The 15429-nt window shown below is 36.3% G+C and overlaps 1 protein-coding gene across 3 annotated transcripts in view; it reads right to left on the reverse strand.

Moving 5' to 3' along the window:
- The window catches only part of LOC150097647 (uncharacterized), a 219192-nt gene that overhangs the window by 48712 nt on the left and 155051 nt on the right, over positions 1-15429 (reverse strand). For all 3 annotated transcript variants that reach the window (XM_090407258.1, XM_090407257.1, XM_090407259.1), the window contains one exon: positions 9804-9993. In XM_090407258.1, coding sequence (XP_090263384.1) covers positions 9804-9993 — 190 coding nt within the window. The remainder of the gene's footprint in view (positions 1-9803; positions 9994-15429) is intronic.

Consider the following 15429-nt stretch of genomic DNA (forward strand, 5'->3'; position numbering starts at 1 on the left):
TCCATGACAATATTCATACTTAAAAACAGCCAAAAATTAATAGAAATGTTTTATTTTATTCTATTACTTTTTGGTATTAATTGTTTTTAGATATGTGGTATATCATTTTGTACAGTGTGAATCTGTGTGTAGTAGTGGATGAATCATCCTTAAGTTACACAACATTCATATTATTGCATGATATCGAATGATATACTCACCCTTACCACCCATACTCATGATCAGCATATTATTACTATTTATATGGACACTCCATGGAGTCAATTCATTAACACAATCCTTATCATACATCTCTTTAAACCTATTCACTGTTGGGGCACTCACAGTCACCTTTGGCAATCCATTCCACTCATTCACCACTCTCCAAGAAAAGAACCTAGTCCACACACCCTCACTAACCACACTCTCAAACAGTTTCCAAGTGTGACCCTTGTTTTTCCCCTACTCCCTATGTATTGAAAAATTTCTTCAATGTCAATCTTATAGTATCCCTTTAGTAACTTATAACTTTCTATCAGATTCCCCCCCCCTCTCCTCTACCTGTCAGCTAAACTCTGCAATCCACACACCCTCAATCTATCTTCATAGTGAACATCCCACAGACCTGTCACCAACTTGGTCACTCATCTCCAAATCCTCCCACCACCTCCTGTTTCCTCAAGAAACCTAGATGACCAAATCTGTGCACAGATTTGGTCACCAAATCATAGACTTATAAAGAGGGATAATAACCTCCCTATCTTTACTTTATCAATGCGCTCTTCAGCATCCAAGTAATCCTCTAAGTTATTCTGCAAACTTTTGCAATATGTCCCGAATTTCAAATCTCTATCTACCATCACTCTCAGATCCTTATGCTCATCAATTTCCTGTAAACTAGTACTATTAATATGATACGAAGTGGGTTACCTTTTCATCCTGAAGTGCATTACCTTACATTTTACAACACTGAATTGTCCTTTGCACATGATGTCAATTTATTTAAATTATCTTAAGATATCTACATCACCTTTATCAACTACTGCCCTCCCTAGTTTTGCCTCATCAGCAAACAACTGAATGTCCCCTTCCAAATCTGGTATATCATTAATATACAGATTAAAGAGTGGTCCTAGTAGAGAGCTCTGAGGCACTCCACTAGTCACTCTCATTCCCCTCGATTCCACTGCATCATACATAGTGAGAGGACGTTATCAGATTAATCCAGATGGAATTATAAAAAGAGTAGAAGGAAAGAGGGGAAAAACCAGAGACCATCCTTGGAAGTTATGTAAGGATGTGTGTGAGGAGTAAATTTTTAACATTAAACTGACATCCATTCTCTTTTGCCCAGTCTTCCAATCCATCCAAATTGTCCTGAAAAATTTTGACATCATCTGCATTAACTATTGCTCTACCCAACTTTGCTTCATCAGTAAATAGCTGAACAGTTCCTCTCAGATCCTTTCCTATATCATTAATGTACAAATTACATTAGTATAGTAGCAGTCCTAGAACAGAACCTTGTGGCAGGCCACTAGTCAAAGGCCTTCTTTTGGACTCTACTCCTGAATAAACTACTCTCTGATTTCTCTCCACCAACCATCCTCCTATCCATCTCACCAACCCTATATCCATCCCCATGTGCTGCAGCTTACTGATTAGAATTCAATGTGGTATCCTGTCAAAGGCCTTTGCAAAGTTCAGCAATATCACTGTAAACCCATTACCTTTATTCAACTCAACTGTCACTGTATTATAAACGTGAGTAAGTTACTGAGGCATGATCTACCCATCAAAAAACCATACTGCTCTCCATAAAGTATCCTATTTCCATCTATCCATTCCTGTATTTTGCTCTTGACCAAGTTCTCCAATACTTTGACCACTCCTGATATGCTTATTGGTTGGTAATTTCCTACATCAGTCTTGGAGCCTTCTTTATGTAATGGAACTATTTTCCTCTCTTTCAACCCCCTTGGGACTAACCCAGAGCTAAGACTTATATTAATCAATATGCTCAAGAGCACTGATAATTCTTTCACTGCTTCGCGTAAAACTCTAGTTGGTATACCATCCAATCCCACAGCTGTATTCACATTACGGTTCTATAACATGCTATGCACCTCCATTTCATTTACCTCAGTTCCCATATAAGTCTTTGGCTCTCTCTCTCTCTCATTCCTGCAATATCACCACCTGGATGATATGCTCTTGCAAAGTGTTCATTTAGTAATTCTACTATTTCGACTGATTCAGTTACCTCCCTACCATCCGCATTCATTAAAATCATTCTGCCATATACATTCTTTCTTTTACTTGCAGCAAATTGAAAGAACTGTTTGGGATTCTCTTTACCCTGCATTGCTAACTTCTTTTCATACTCTGCTTTTGCCTTTCTTACCACACTAGTAACTTTTCTGGCCTGTGCCTTGTATTGTTCATGTGCCTGCTGGTCACCTTTCTCCTTAAATTCCCTCAACAATTGTTTCTTTTTTTTTTTTTGCAGCCCCAGCTTAATGATGGTTTTCATCCATTTAGCTCCCACCTGATTTACTCTCCTGACTCTATGTATGCAGCCTGCAATTACCTCCCTTAAACACTCCTTTATCACTTCCCATTTCCCATGCACTATCAACATCCAGCCCTTGCAGTTTTACATGCCATGGCATCAATTCAAGCAGTCTCTTAAGCTTGTCATACTTACCAGTCCTGTAATTCCATATATACCGCATCTTAACTAAAAATTCCACACATTTAGTCACCTCCATGATCGCTCTCACCAATTGGTGGCAAGACAGTCATATTCGTTATAGAGAAATTCTCAGATGCAATTACTAGATTGAGCACTCTTGAACCCCTAGAATATTCCATCATATGCTGTCTCAAGTAATTATCCCTTAGTAACTGCATAAATTCCATTTCCTTCCTCCCATGTGTCCTCTCCTCCTCCTTTCAATCTATGTTCCCATAGTTGAAATCCCCCATAATAATTAGTGTCCTCCACTCATTGAGTCTATTTGCCAATGCGTATCACCATCATCTTTTCCATCTCCTGGTCTATAGCAACATCCAACTGTATATTTTGTTCTTCTGGCCTCTATCTCACAACAAATAACCTCAAATGTGCTATTTTCATTGTCCTGCATTTGAACTTTTATCTCTTTGGTTGCAGTTCATTGGCTAACATCAATAACGCTCCTCCCCATTCTTTTTTCTCTATCATGAACACGATATACCCTTCACATTCTATCCCACTAACTATATCATCTTCTATTAGCCATGTCTCACTAATAATCTTTGGCCAGAATGAATTAACCAATGCCAAAAATTCCTCCTGCTTGTTCTGAATGCTCCTGGCATTAGTGTACATAAAGTGTAAAAACCCCTTAGGCCCACTGCTATCCTGACATTTTATACTAACTATCCCATTCTGGTTTGTTAGCAATGGTACTAATTTTGGCATATTATACACATTCTTACACTCAACTGGCCCACTGATGTCTGCATATCCACTCAACAGTTCATCCCCCCCCCTAAAAGCTCTAGTTTCCCTGATTCTGCACATTCACTTTCACTTCATTCAACAACGCTTTTTTTTTTTCAGTCTCCAAACATCAAATCCATTCAGATGCAAACCATGCTTCTTGAATAAATCCTTTTGCCCATCAAACTAACTCCTCACCACTCCTGCATAACCTGTGCATCGAGTCATTCACTATTATGGCCCTTCTTTTCAGCTCTACTCTGTCAATACCGCTGCAACAGACTTGCTATCTTAATTTTCTCATTCTTTTCTTTTGCTACTTCCAGTAATTCTTTCATGTCCTCTCTCATGCCATACTTTCTCCTTTCAAATCATTTGTTCCAGCCAATATGATTGTTTCTTTCATCCTACCCTTTTGTGCTGTAATAGCCTCACTAACATCATTAATTTTTGCACATGGAAAGTATGATTTTGTCAAACTCTCATCAATCACACCGTTTATGATTGAATCACTGTACAAGAATTGCTCCTTGGTTGTTCTTTCTCTCTTAATGAAGCCCTCATTTCTCTTATCTTGCACTTCTTTCTTTCTTTTATCACCTGACCCACTCGCCAGACATTTCTGCATTCACTTTAGTTCCCACTTCGTCCTGTATATCACTCCACGTGAGCGAGCTATCTCCCTCATTACAGCCAACTCTTCATTCTTTACATCAGTCATACTATTCTTTTGTTCAACAATTTTACTCTCTCTCTCAATTGTTGTGCATTTAATCTCTCTCTCTCTTTCAATCTATTTGCTATTACATCACACACGTTTTCGTGTGTATTCTGAATTCCGTCCACTACTTCCAATCTTGCGACCTGAAACACACTTTATTTTCGCTCTCATAGCATTTTCAGCACACTTTCCCACCACTATTGCTTTCAAACAAATTCCATTTACCTTCGGTAATGTGTACATTTTGCAGACACTGCACTGCATGAAGTCCCTTTGTCTAAATTCTTTAAATAACGAAGCCTTGGATGCCATTGTTCTGCTTTGCATCGGTGCCATGTGCTACGCCACATAACTTACCATGCAAAAGACTAAATTATCAATATTTAAAACAAAGCTAATTAACTCCACAATACAGTCTAATTCTAACACAATTTAACTGAAAAGGCTATTTTTTTTTAAAACAAAACAACTTAGCTTTCGGAGTTCTCCAAACAGACATACCCCAATACGTCACCTGGCATACTACTACTACTAATAATAATAATAATACCCTTGCAAAGTGATTACTTAGTAACTGAACTATTTCTTCTGCTTCTGTCACTTTCCAACCATCAGCACTGAGTTATCTAAAGTTATCTTTCCATAATCATTCTTTCTCTTACTCAGTTTATCCTCCTGACTCTGGGAATGCACTCTGATACTGTCTCTTAACAATCAATGACCACTTCCCATGCACTAATGACATTCATTCCATGTAATTTCTTATGTCATTGCACTTCTCCAAGTTGCCTTCTAAGTATGTCACAATCACCAGCTTTTGTAGTTCTGCATAACCCTTTCTTGGCTGTCTCCCAAGACTGCCATGCAATCTCCCAGGACAGCATGATCACTTTCTGTGATCAGAAGTAGGGTTGCTACTGCAGTTATAGAATGATCTTCTGATGCTATTGCCAGATCCAACACTCTCAAATCCCTGGTCCCTTCCATCACTGTTTCAGAATAAATTATCCCTTATTACCTGTATAAATTTAATTTCCATTTTGCCACGTGCCCTTTCTGCCTTCCGATCTATAATATCATAGTTGAAGTCTCCCATGATACTTGCTCGGGCTGCATCCATTGTTCTAATCTGCTGATGCATGTCCTCCACATTTTCTTATGGATTTCCCAGGTCTATAGCAACAATCAACAACAATATATTTGTACTATTTAGCCTCTATCTCACACCAGACAGTCTCAAATGAAGCAATTCCATTACATCTGCAATCTTCCTTAATTTCTATTTTTGTTGGTTGAAGTTCTTCAGCAATCATTAATAATAGTCTTCCTTCTGCCCTAAATCTTCTATCTTCTCTGAAAATACAATATCCATTACATTCTATCCCTGTAACTACATCATTCTTTGACAACCAGGTCTCGCTGATGCCAATACTTTTTGTCCAAATTGAGCTGACCAATGCTAAAAACTCCTCTCCTTTATTTATGATGCTTATAGCAACATCACCTTGGGCCAACAGTTACCATTACATAATGTCACTACCTGCCCATTCAGATTCAAAACCTGGGAAACTGCACCAGCTTTTCATAATCATTCCTGCACTCATACTTATCTATCCCAGGGGTGGCTAGACACATGTTTGATTGCTTTCCACTAATATCTCTAGTTTCACTGGTTTTGCACTTCCAAATTCTCACTGAACAACACTTTCTCCAAACAAATTCACTCCACACAATTCCTCCTGCATAATCTTCTCACTGACTCATTGGCAATCATGGCCCTTCTTCTCACGTCTATCCTATCATATCGAGGCAGCAGACTCACAATCTTTACTTTCTTACTCTTCATTTTTGCTTTAAAAATTAAAGAAAGTAAAGATTCTAAAAACTCTTTCATATCTTCTTTCATATCTATTTTGTGCCTGTCAAAATAATTAATTCATTCATTTGCTTCTGCAAACTTAAAGCTTCACTAACATCCTTTATCTATGCACCTGGTAAAAATGCTTTCGTCACTTTCCCATTAAGTAGACTTCTTATCATCAAATCCGAATACAGTACTATCTATTTTCTGGCAGTTTCTCACATTTTATGCTTTCCCTATTCACTCTTTCTTCCAATCTCTGTTCTTCTGTATCAGAAGCCAATCGTTCCTCCAACTTGCTCAAGCTCATATTTCGTTCTGTGAAGGAGTCCACGTAAGCTTGTAATTTCTTTCTGCACTAGCATCTCATCATGAATGTTATTACTTTCAACCACTTCCTTCAAACTCTCATATTTCGTGCTACATTCTCCACAACACTTTGACAATCCTGCTTTATATCCATAATATCAGACACTTCAATTTTTTCTTTTCTTTAAAACACCTTCTTGCAACCAGAAATCCACAAGGGATTTTTATATGATTAATTTAAATTTTCTATACATTTTGGAAATTATGGAGACAACTACCGTCTTTGAGTAAAGCTAAAGTTTTTGAGTAAAAAACTTTAGTTTAATATAAACCAAAATCCCACTTGACATTTCGACCTTTATATCAAGGTCATCTTCTGGAGCATATACACATACAGAGAAACAAGCTGCTAAAGTTACTGACCAACCGTTACAACAATTATTGGCCTGACCTCTGTTGGAAAAAAAAAAAAAAACCTTACTACATCAATGCTAGAGTCCTATTATTCTCTATTGGTTGTAACATTACATTGGGCTGAGGAGCAAACAAGTCTATATATATATATATATTAACAACATGATTATATATATAAATTCCAACCAGTTAGTATGGAATGGTTTTCAATACTAGCTGAAGGTTGCCTAGAATCCTGAAGTATGCTAGATACTAAATATTAAGTAGGCTGAATATGTGCCATCCAGATTCTTGGAATTCTCAGCCATCATTATTGTTGATATTTGGGTGGTTTATCAGGATTTCGCAGGATTCTTTAAATTTTCTTTCATACCAGGTTTTTGTATGGTGTAAAGAGCGGGTACTTTTCCAGTCGATTTGGTGTAAGGTGTTGAGGGCATGATCTGAGAGGCCTGCTTCACCAAAATGGTTATATTTAATGTGTCTTGTGTTCTTTCTTACGTATAGGGATTGTATGTCCAGTTTTACCAATGTATGGTAAGTCAGGTGCAGTGGATGCAATAGACTCCAGGATGTGCTAATGGGAGGAGAGGATCCTTGGAGGAGTCGAATATGTTTTTAAGTTTTGTAGGTGGTTTAAAGTGGCATTGAGATTATAATGGTGTAGGATTCTGTTGATTTTTTCTGATAACCCTTTAATGTATGGGATGGCTATGGTTTTACTGTAATCTAGACTCTTTTTTGATGATGTTTTATGAAGTACTTTATTAATAGTATTTTTGTTATAGCCATTATTTATAAATGTGTCGCTGATGATTTTTAGTTCATGTTTAAGAGCCTACTGGCTAGAGCAAATTGTTATAGCTCTGTTTATAGGGGTGTTAATGACTCCATATTTTTGTGATGGGTGGTGGTATGAATTAGCATGTATGTATTGGCCAGTGTGTGGGAATTTTGCAGTAGACCGTGAAGGATAGACTGCCTGAAGGAAGACGTGTGACCAGTGTATCCAGGAATGGGAGCTCAGGTGGCTAAGGAATGTGTTTAATGTTTGTCGCCCATGTGGCCAGATAACGAACACATCGTCAACGTATCTAAGCCACACTGTAGGTTTTAGAGTGAAGGAATTCAGAGCACTTTGCTCAAAAGCCTCCATATGGAAGTTATCAATTGGGGGAGATAGTGGTGAGCCCATGGCCATACCTTCTTTTTGTAGGTAAAATTTATTTTGCCACACGAAGTAACCAGAACGTAGTACGTGGACAAAGAGGGCAGTAATGTTGGGCGTAATGACTGCACTACATGATTAAGTTAACATTATTATTAATCTCCTATCCACAATTTTCCTCCAAATTAGTCTATTACTTGTGAGCACTCCAATATTGATATCTAACATTTTGTTCTTCTAAGGCACTTCTGACTGAATCAATCCACCTGTCTACTTGGTCTTCCTTTGGGTCTCTTTTCTGTCACTTGGCATCAAACACCCGTTTTGGTAATCTTTCTTCAACCATTCTATTTAATTGACTATACCACCTTAGATTAGCTCTGCTGCTTATACATTCTTGAATGCTAATAGTGTCATATTCCTTTCTAATATCTTCATTTTAAATATGATTCTGCCACTGAAGCAATTGGTTTATTCCCTTTTTCTCAGAACCCTGTGGGTCTCTAGTCTTTGATCAAGTGCTTTATTTCTAACCCAATAACTTAAAACTAGTTTGAACACTGCCTTGTATATTTGCTGGATTTTGGTGTTTTGGCTAATTTCTCTCTTTTTCATTTAAATTTATTCAACTGTCTACCCTGTCAATTAATTAATTTTAAATTTAACTTAATTAAAATTCAAAGTTTTAAATTTTCCGTATAACAAAACTGAAGTTAGATTTGCCATACCGCATGAACCTATACCATCCTCATTTGATTGCTCAACAAATGCAGCTGCAATATCTTAAATCATTTTGCAGAATTTCAGATTTATGCCATCTTCTTGGTTGGACTGTAAAACTGATTGTCTCTTCAAATCAATGAACCAATGTGTTGCACTGCATTTAGTGTCATTAAGCCTTTTCACAAAGTCTTTAAATGTCTGTACTTGTAAAATGCTGTTGCAGCATTTTCCCCATTCCTATAGAAATACTTCACAACCAAGGCACATTCAGACAAAGTGAGATCCATCATGTAATTCAAATGACTTGCAGTGAGTCTCACTTCTTTCTTTATACTTCAATTCATCAACCTGCCCAAAATACTCATCTTTCACCTCTATCAGTGCATCCTCTGTTGGTGACCATTTCCATCCTATAAACATTGAACGCTATTCTTAACAGCTGTTCAATGACTTCCCTCCAACTTTTAATAAACTTCTTCCATTTCTTCTTTATCCACAAGGAAATCCCAGCTTTCACTCTGTTTACCATGCTCCAAATGTATATCAGGTTCATAGATAGCTCTATGAACCTGATATTATTTTTCTTTCGAGTATCTTTTTTAAATAAATGAGATCTTTGTAAATCCATGCTCACCTAGTACTAGATGATACAAAGATATTCTCTCACATACAGTACCGTTGACAGGGTGTGGCATAGAGGCAGCCTGCCTCACGGCGCGGATTATTAAGAGTGCTCGTTCAGTCATATTGTGGTAGGTGCCTTCGCTACGCTAATAATTCCTATTAGCATAGCAAGTGCGGAAAGAAGTTTTTCCAAGCTTAAACTGATTAAAAATTATTTGTGAACAGCAATGACCAAAGAAAGATTGGTTAGTCTAGCAATTATATCGATAGAAGCAGACATAGCTTATAATTTAAATTTAAAAGAGCTTATAAACAGTTTTATTGTGTGGTATCCACATAGAACAAACATTTAATTAATATTATTATGTAATCGTTTTTCGTTAATGTTTCTCTTATAATAAAAACAAAATAACAATTGGAGATTTTCTTATATTTTTGTCTTATAATCCATCAGGGGAGATATTTAATTGTTTACCTCAGGGTGTTTAATATTAACATTTCTTGCAATTTTACATACCCAATGAGTTGATGAATTCCAACCAAGTCCTGAGCTAATTACAAATCCAGGCCAGCTAAAACAAAATGACATATGATGTGGAGGTTGTCCAACCCAATCTGCTACCATTAATCCAAGAAGATGATAAAAGGTTGCTGCTTGAGCTGCTCTATAAATCATGCTTATGGCTGCTTCTGGGCATCCTCCAAAACTGGAATTTAGCATGATAAATTCATTAAAAAATTACAAATGTCCAAGTAATTTAAATAAATAAGAACATGAGATTTTCCAAATATTCTAGTCATTAGGTAAAAAACGAAAACTAATGAAAAACATACACAAAAATATATAAACTTATAAAAAACAGCCACAAGTTATAGTTATCTGCTGCTGAATGATTTGACTGAGGTCAATATCAGCAATTTATAAAATGGTGGGGGGGGGGGGGGCATTCACCAACCTAGTTCTTTCACCATTCCAAAATGTTTAGGCTTACTGAGCATATCATGGGATTTTTTTAATGTGAATTCCAATCACAAAAGGTCACAAACTGGCTGTACATTTAGTAGTGTGGGTGGATTAAGAGTTAAAATTCAAGTTACCGTACTCTAGAGACCAAACATGGAACTTCTACTAAGTACTTCAGACTTCCAATAAGCAGAGCAGTGGTCTTGCACTGAGTGATGAAAACTGTCTACCACCTAGAGCCATCCACAAACATCCATGTCCACAATGAGATTTGAACCCTCAGCCTATATGTTGGAATGAATAAATGATAACCACCAGGGCAGCTAAAATTTCATTTAGCCTAATATACTCTAGTATATGAAGCAATGAAATATTACATACAAGTACAACTTTGTAACAAAGTTGTACTTGTATGAAATATTTCATACAATCTAATATCTAATATGTAATATTAGATATTAGATTGTATGAAATGTATAGACTTGTATGTAATATTTCATACATCTAATATCTAATCATCTAATAATTGTATGTATAGACTTGTATGTAATATTTCATACATCTAATATCTAATCATCTAATAATTGTATGTATAGACTTGTAATGTAATATTTCATACATCTAATATCCAAATCTAGCATTGTCGAATGTCAATAGACATTCGACAATATTAGATTGTAAAGGAAATGTTATTTACTATTTTTGTGTACTCCAACGACAAGAGAGATATGAGAAACATCTTTCAAAATTTTTCTCTTTCAATTCTTCCTTCAACATATCACTGTTTCCATAACTCTTTCAATATCAATGCTTTATGCCAGTAATGTTTTTAAGTGATGTTTAGATATGGATTTCCATTCTATTTCAACATTCGGAATTCATCTGAAACAGAAGAATAAAAATTTTGACTTTACATCAACTGCATTCGCAATAGATACTGTTTACTTGAATAAATGAATCTAATGACTGTATCTTTTTACCAAGACATCATATTAAGACAATGGAAATCTTCATTTCTTGGTTTACTTAGAGACAGCTATATACAGAGAGGTATATCAGTGCAGTCTTATCAGTTTTTTCTTCTGCTAATAGCCTGACAGTCATTTCACAGATAAAACTGTACACTACTTCATCGTCATTTCCTGCCTCATCTAGAAGATGTCTGTAGGATTCCTGTTTCTCACATTCAAGATGCCTTAGAGGAGACAGCAAGACTTGTATGCTCTGAAAGTTTCCTAGTGTCCAATATGCAAATTAGTTTCTTTCTTACATTCTCCAAAAGATAAAATGGATCCACTGTCCCATACAGGAGTTTACCAGGTTCACCTTGCTCATGAAGCTTATCATGTTTTTTAGTCAAACAGGATCAATTAGGGGTAAGTCTTTTAGAAGAAACTGCATGTTGAGCAATAATCAAGAACTCTTAGTATTTCTCCCAACATACACTTTCTTCCAAACCAGAATTCTCCATAAAAGCCATTTCCTATTGGAAAAACTGTTAAGAAAGCTGTGGAGCTGTGTTACACAGTCAAAATATAAACAGAAACAATGATCTCAAATTTACCAATTTTGGGAAGTTATATATATATATGTATGTTTTGTTTTTTTTTCTGTATAATTTCCATTGAATTCTAATGATATTTCAGACCAAGCTTTATATCTCTAGCATCACATGTTCACATCAAGAGTTTTACTGTTGTTCATATTTAACTTGAATTATTCATTCTACTTTACTTATCATTATTATCAACAGACCTCCATTCTGTTCATATCAACAGAATGGAGGTCTATTCCTGCACTCACCATACTCTCAAGCAATGCATTTCAATCACCTACCACTCTCCATGCAAAAAATGTACTCCTCACTCCCCCCTTGCTCACACCCACCTTATACAGCTTCCAAGGATATGGCCTCTTGTTCTCCCCCATCTCCAGATATTCTATGAAAAATCTCATCCATGCTAAACTGGTAATTATCCCTTACCAACTTATACATCTCGATCATGTCTCTCCTTTTCCTTCTATCCACTAGGCTCTGTAAGCGCATTCGCTCAATCTGTCCTGATATTCTGCATTCTGGAGACCAGAAACCAACTTAGTTAATTGTATTTGAACCCTCTCCAACATCTCATCATCATTTCGAAAACCTGGCAATCCTATACTTTGCATCACATCTTTACTTCCCAAATTTTAAAACCCTACACTTTGTAATATTAAACTGACATCCCTACACCCAATCTATGTACAGTAATCCATATGTGGCCTGATCAAAGTCTTGCACAATGGAATCAAAACATCTTTATTTCTACATATCAGTATTCTCCACATCATTCCCATAATCCGCTGTGTTTTCCTCAGAATTTTAGCAAAATGTCCATGAAATTTCAAGTCTCTATCCACCACACCCCAAATCCTTCATCTCTGCCACCTCCTCCTAAATATCCCCACCAATCCTATACTTTGCATCCCATCTTTACTTCCCAAATTTTAAAACCTTGCACTTCATAACATTAAACTGACATCCCTACACACTCGCCCATTCAGACAGTCTATTTAGGCCCTCTTGCAAAGCTACAACATCTGCTCTACTTCTCATAACTCTTGCCAACTTTGCATCATCTGCAAACCACTGTTTTCTACAATTATTCCCTAGTAAACTAGCATTGCTATCCCACCAAGCATTAGGTTGATGAGAGAGGATGATGAGAGAGAATAATAATAACAGTATTATTACTACTTCTAACAATAATAATAATGCATCTAATATTAAGAATAATAATTAGTATTAATAGTAGTAACAGGTGCGCTTAATTAGGAATGTAAGGATTCCATGCGATAAAGTATCCATGTTGATATAAAGATTTTTTACATAATCTTTTCCAGATTGTGTAAAACACACATAAAATACATATACTGACTGAAAAGAATATATCTAAAAAAAAAGAAGAAAGAAAAAGTACCACACACATCTAATATATATATATATATAAAGAGGATATCATGCTAAGCTTCAAATGCATCACAAGTTAATCCAATAAAAACTGCAGTTCTTTTGATAAATACACTTCACTTCATATGTCTTATAATTCATCTTTCAATGAATAATTGATTATTATTATTATTATTACCTCAAGACCTCATTGAGTCAAAGACTCATCTGGGAGGTCCTTTTATCACACACACAGCTCATCATACCATGTCTTAAAAACACTTAAACTTCTTGCAGTCACCACACTCTCAGGCAAGGCATTGATGATTTGTAGTTTTGGCGAATTGCAATGTTTTGATGAATTGTTGGTTTTCAACGAATTGCCTTTTGATAAATTGTTTTTGATTAATTGCTATTCAATGAATTACTTTTTCAAGGAATTACCTTTCGATTAACTGTTGTTCAGTGAACTGTCTTTTGATTTATGGCTTATTTGATTAATTATTATTATTTTTTTGATAAATTGCCTTTTGGTAAATTGTCATTTGATAAATTATTTTCAGTGAATTTTCTGAATACAATTTTAGGCAGTATGTAACAGAGGGCACATGAAGATAGACTTTTAGATCTGATCATATCATCAGAGGATGTGAATATGAATAGGGGTCACATTACCCTCTGATTGGCGAGGGTGACATGAGGTGATCATCTGGGTGGTGGCCAGCCATATGAAGACTTTTGTGAGAAAATGTGGAACTAGAAGGCTGGTGATTATGGAAAAGCTTAGGAAAGAGCTTGGAGCTATAGTGTGGAATAAACAAATGAGGAAAGGAGATAAATGCAGCTTAGGCACTGATCAAGAGATATTTAATAGCATAAATATAAATGTGCGAATGTATTCTAAAGATCAAAAGGGGGGGAATAAGGTGGTGTCAAATAGATGACTACTAGATTAAGCATGAAATCCAGAACCAGGTACTTTGGAAATAGCACAAGTTAAATAATAGTAATAATCAGTAAAAGTGCAATATGAATAGAAATTAGCAAATCATACCAACAAAAATCCAAGACAGTTCTTTCGATATTTGGCAAGTAAATGAAAGAATGATTATGGTAAGATGATGCTGATGGATCAAAACAGTAGATTGGTAACTGTGGCAGAGAACATAGTTGAAGTATTAAGTGAGCAATTCATCAGGGTATTTTATCCTCATCAGTGTGACATCACGAGAAGCTTGAGTGCAGAGGGAATAAGGGAGGATGAACTACTAGTGAGCAAGCAAAAAGTATATGAGAAATTAGATAAATATGATATTAATAAGGCAACAGGACTTGATGGCATATTGTCACATGTCTTTAGAGTAAGTTCTAGGGAGTCAACGTACTGCACTTCCTAACAAGAGCTTTGCAATAGCACAAGTCCCAAAGGTGGAGAGAGAGGATAACTACACAAAGGTGGTGATATGGCTATAGGAAGAGGTTGATGAGAGCTAGGATACAGAATTGGGTTGATGAGAGCAGTATTCTCTGTGATGGCAAGCATAAGTCTGTTAAAGAGAATAATGGAGAGCCAAGCAGAGATGTGGCCTTACAGGAGGATCTGAATAGACTTGATGAATGGGTAAGAGAGTGGAACTTACAGTCATTGTTGTGAAGTGCAAGGCTCTGAAATTTGGTAGATAAGGACAAGATGCAAAATAAACACTTGGCAGGGAAATTCTGAAGGAAGTAGAAGAAATTAGAAATTTGGGAGTGGTGGTGAATAGAGACCTAAAGTTCAGGGATCACACTACACAAGTTGTGAAGTCATGACATCAGATTATGGCAATGAATAAGGATGTGCAGAAATTAAAGAGGTTATGATTTCATGGTATGAGGCTTTGATCAAGCCCATGGCTGGTAAGTGGAATGCATTGCCTGAGTGTGGCAAATGCAGATATACTGAATAAGTTTAAAGCATGGTTTGATGAGCTCTGTGTGCATGTGTGTGCATGCATGCGTGCATTCACGCATGCTTTTTGTGATGAGTCTTTTGACTCCATGGAGATCTGGTGTTAATAATAATATGCTATCTGGCCAGTTGGTCTGTTTTGTATGAGGATAAGAAAACCTGCATTTCTACAAGGAAACTGTACCTACTCTGTAAGAGACTGGTCAAGTAATCTTTAGCTGAAAAGGTTTTATGTTCCCTGTATCTCAGATCTGAACTGAGGTTCTTCCAAGCAAATAATCTTATTACTACCAATTAAG

Source organism: Typopeltis vanoorti, chromosome 17, assembly GCF_054136105.1.
Source record: "Typopeltis vanoorti isolate ZY-2024b chromosome 17, IOZ_Tvanoo_1.0, whole genome shotgun sequence".
Lineage (NCBI taxonomy): Eukaryota > Metazoa > Arthropoda > Arachnida > Uropygi > Thelyphonidae > Typopeltis > Typopeltis vanoorti.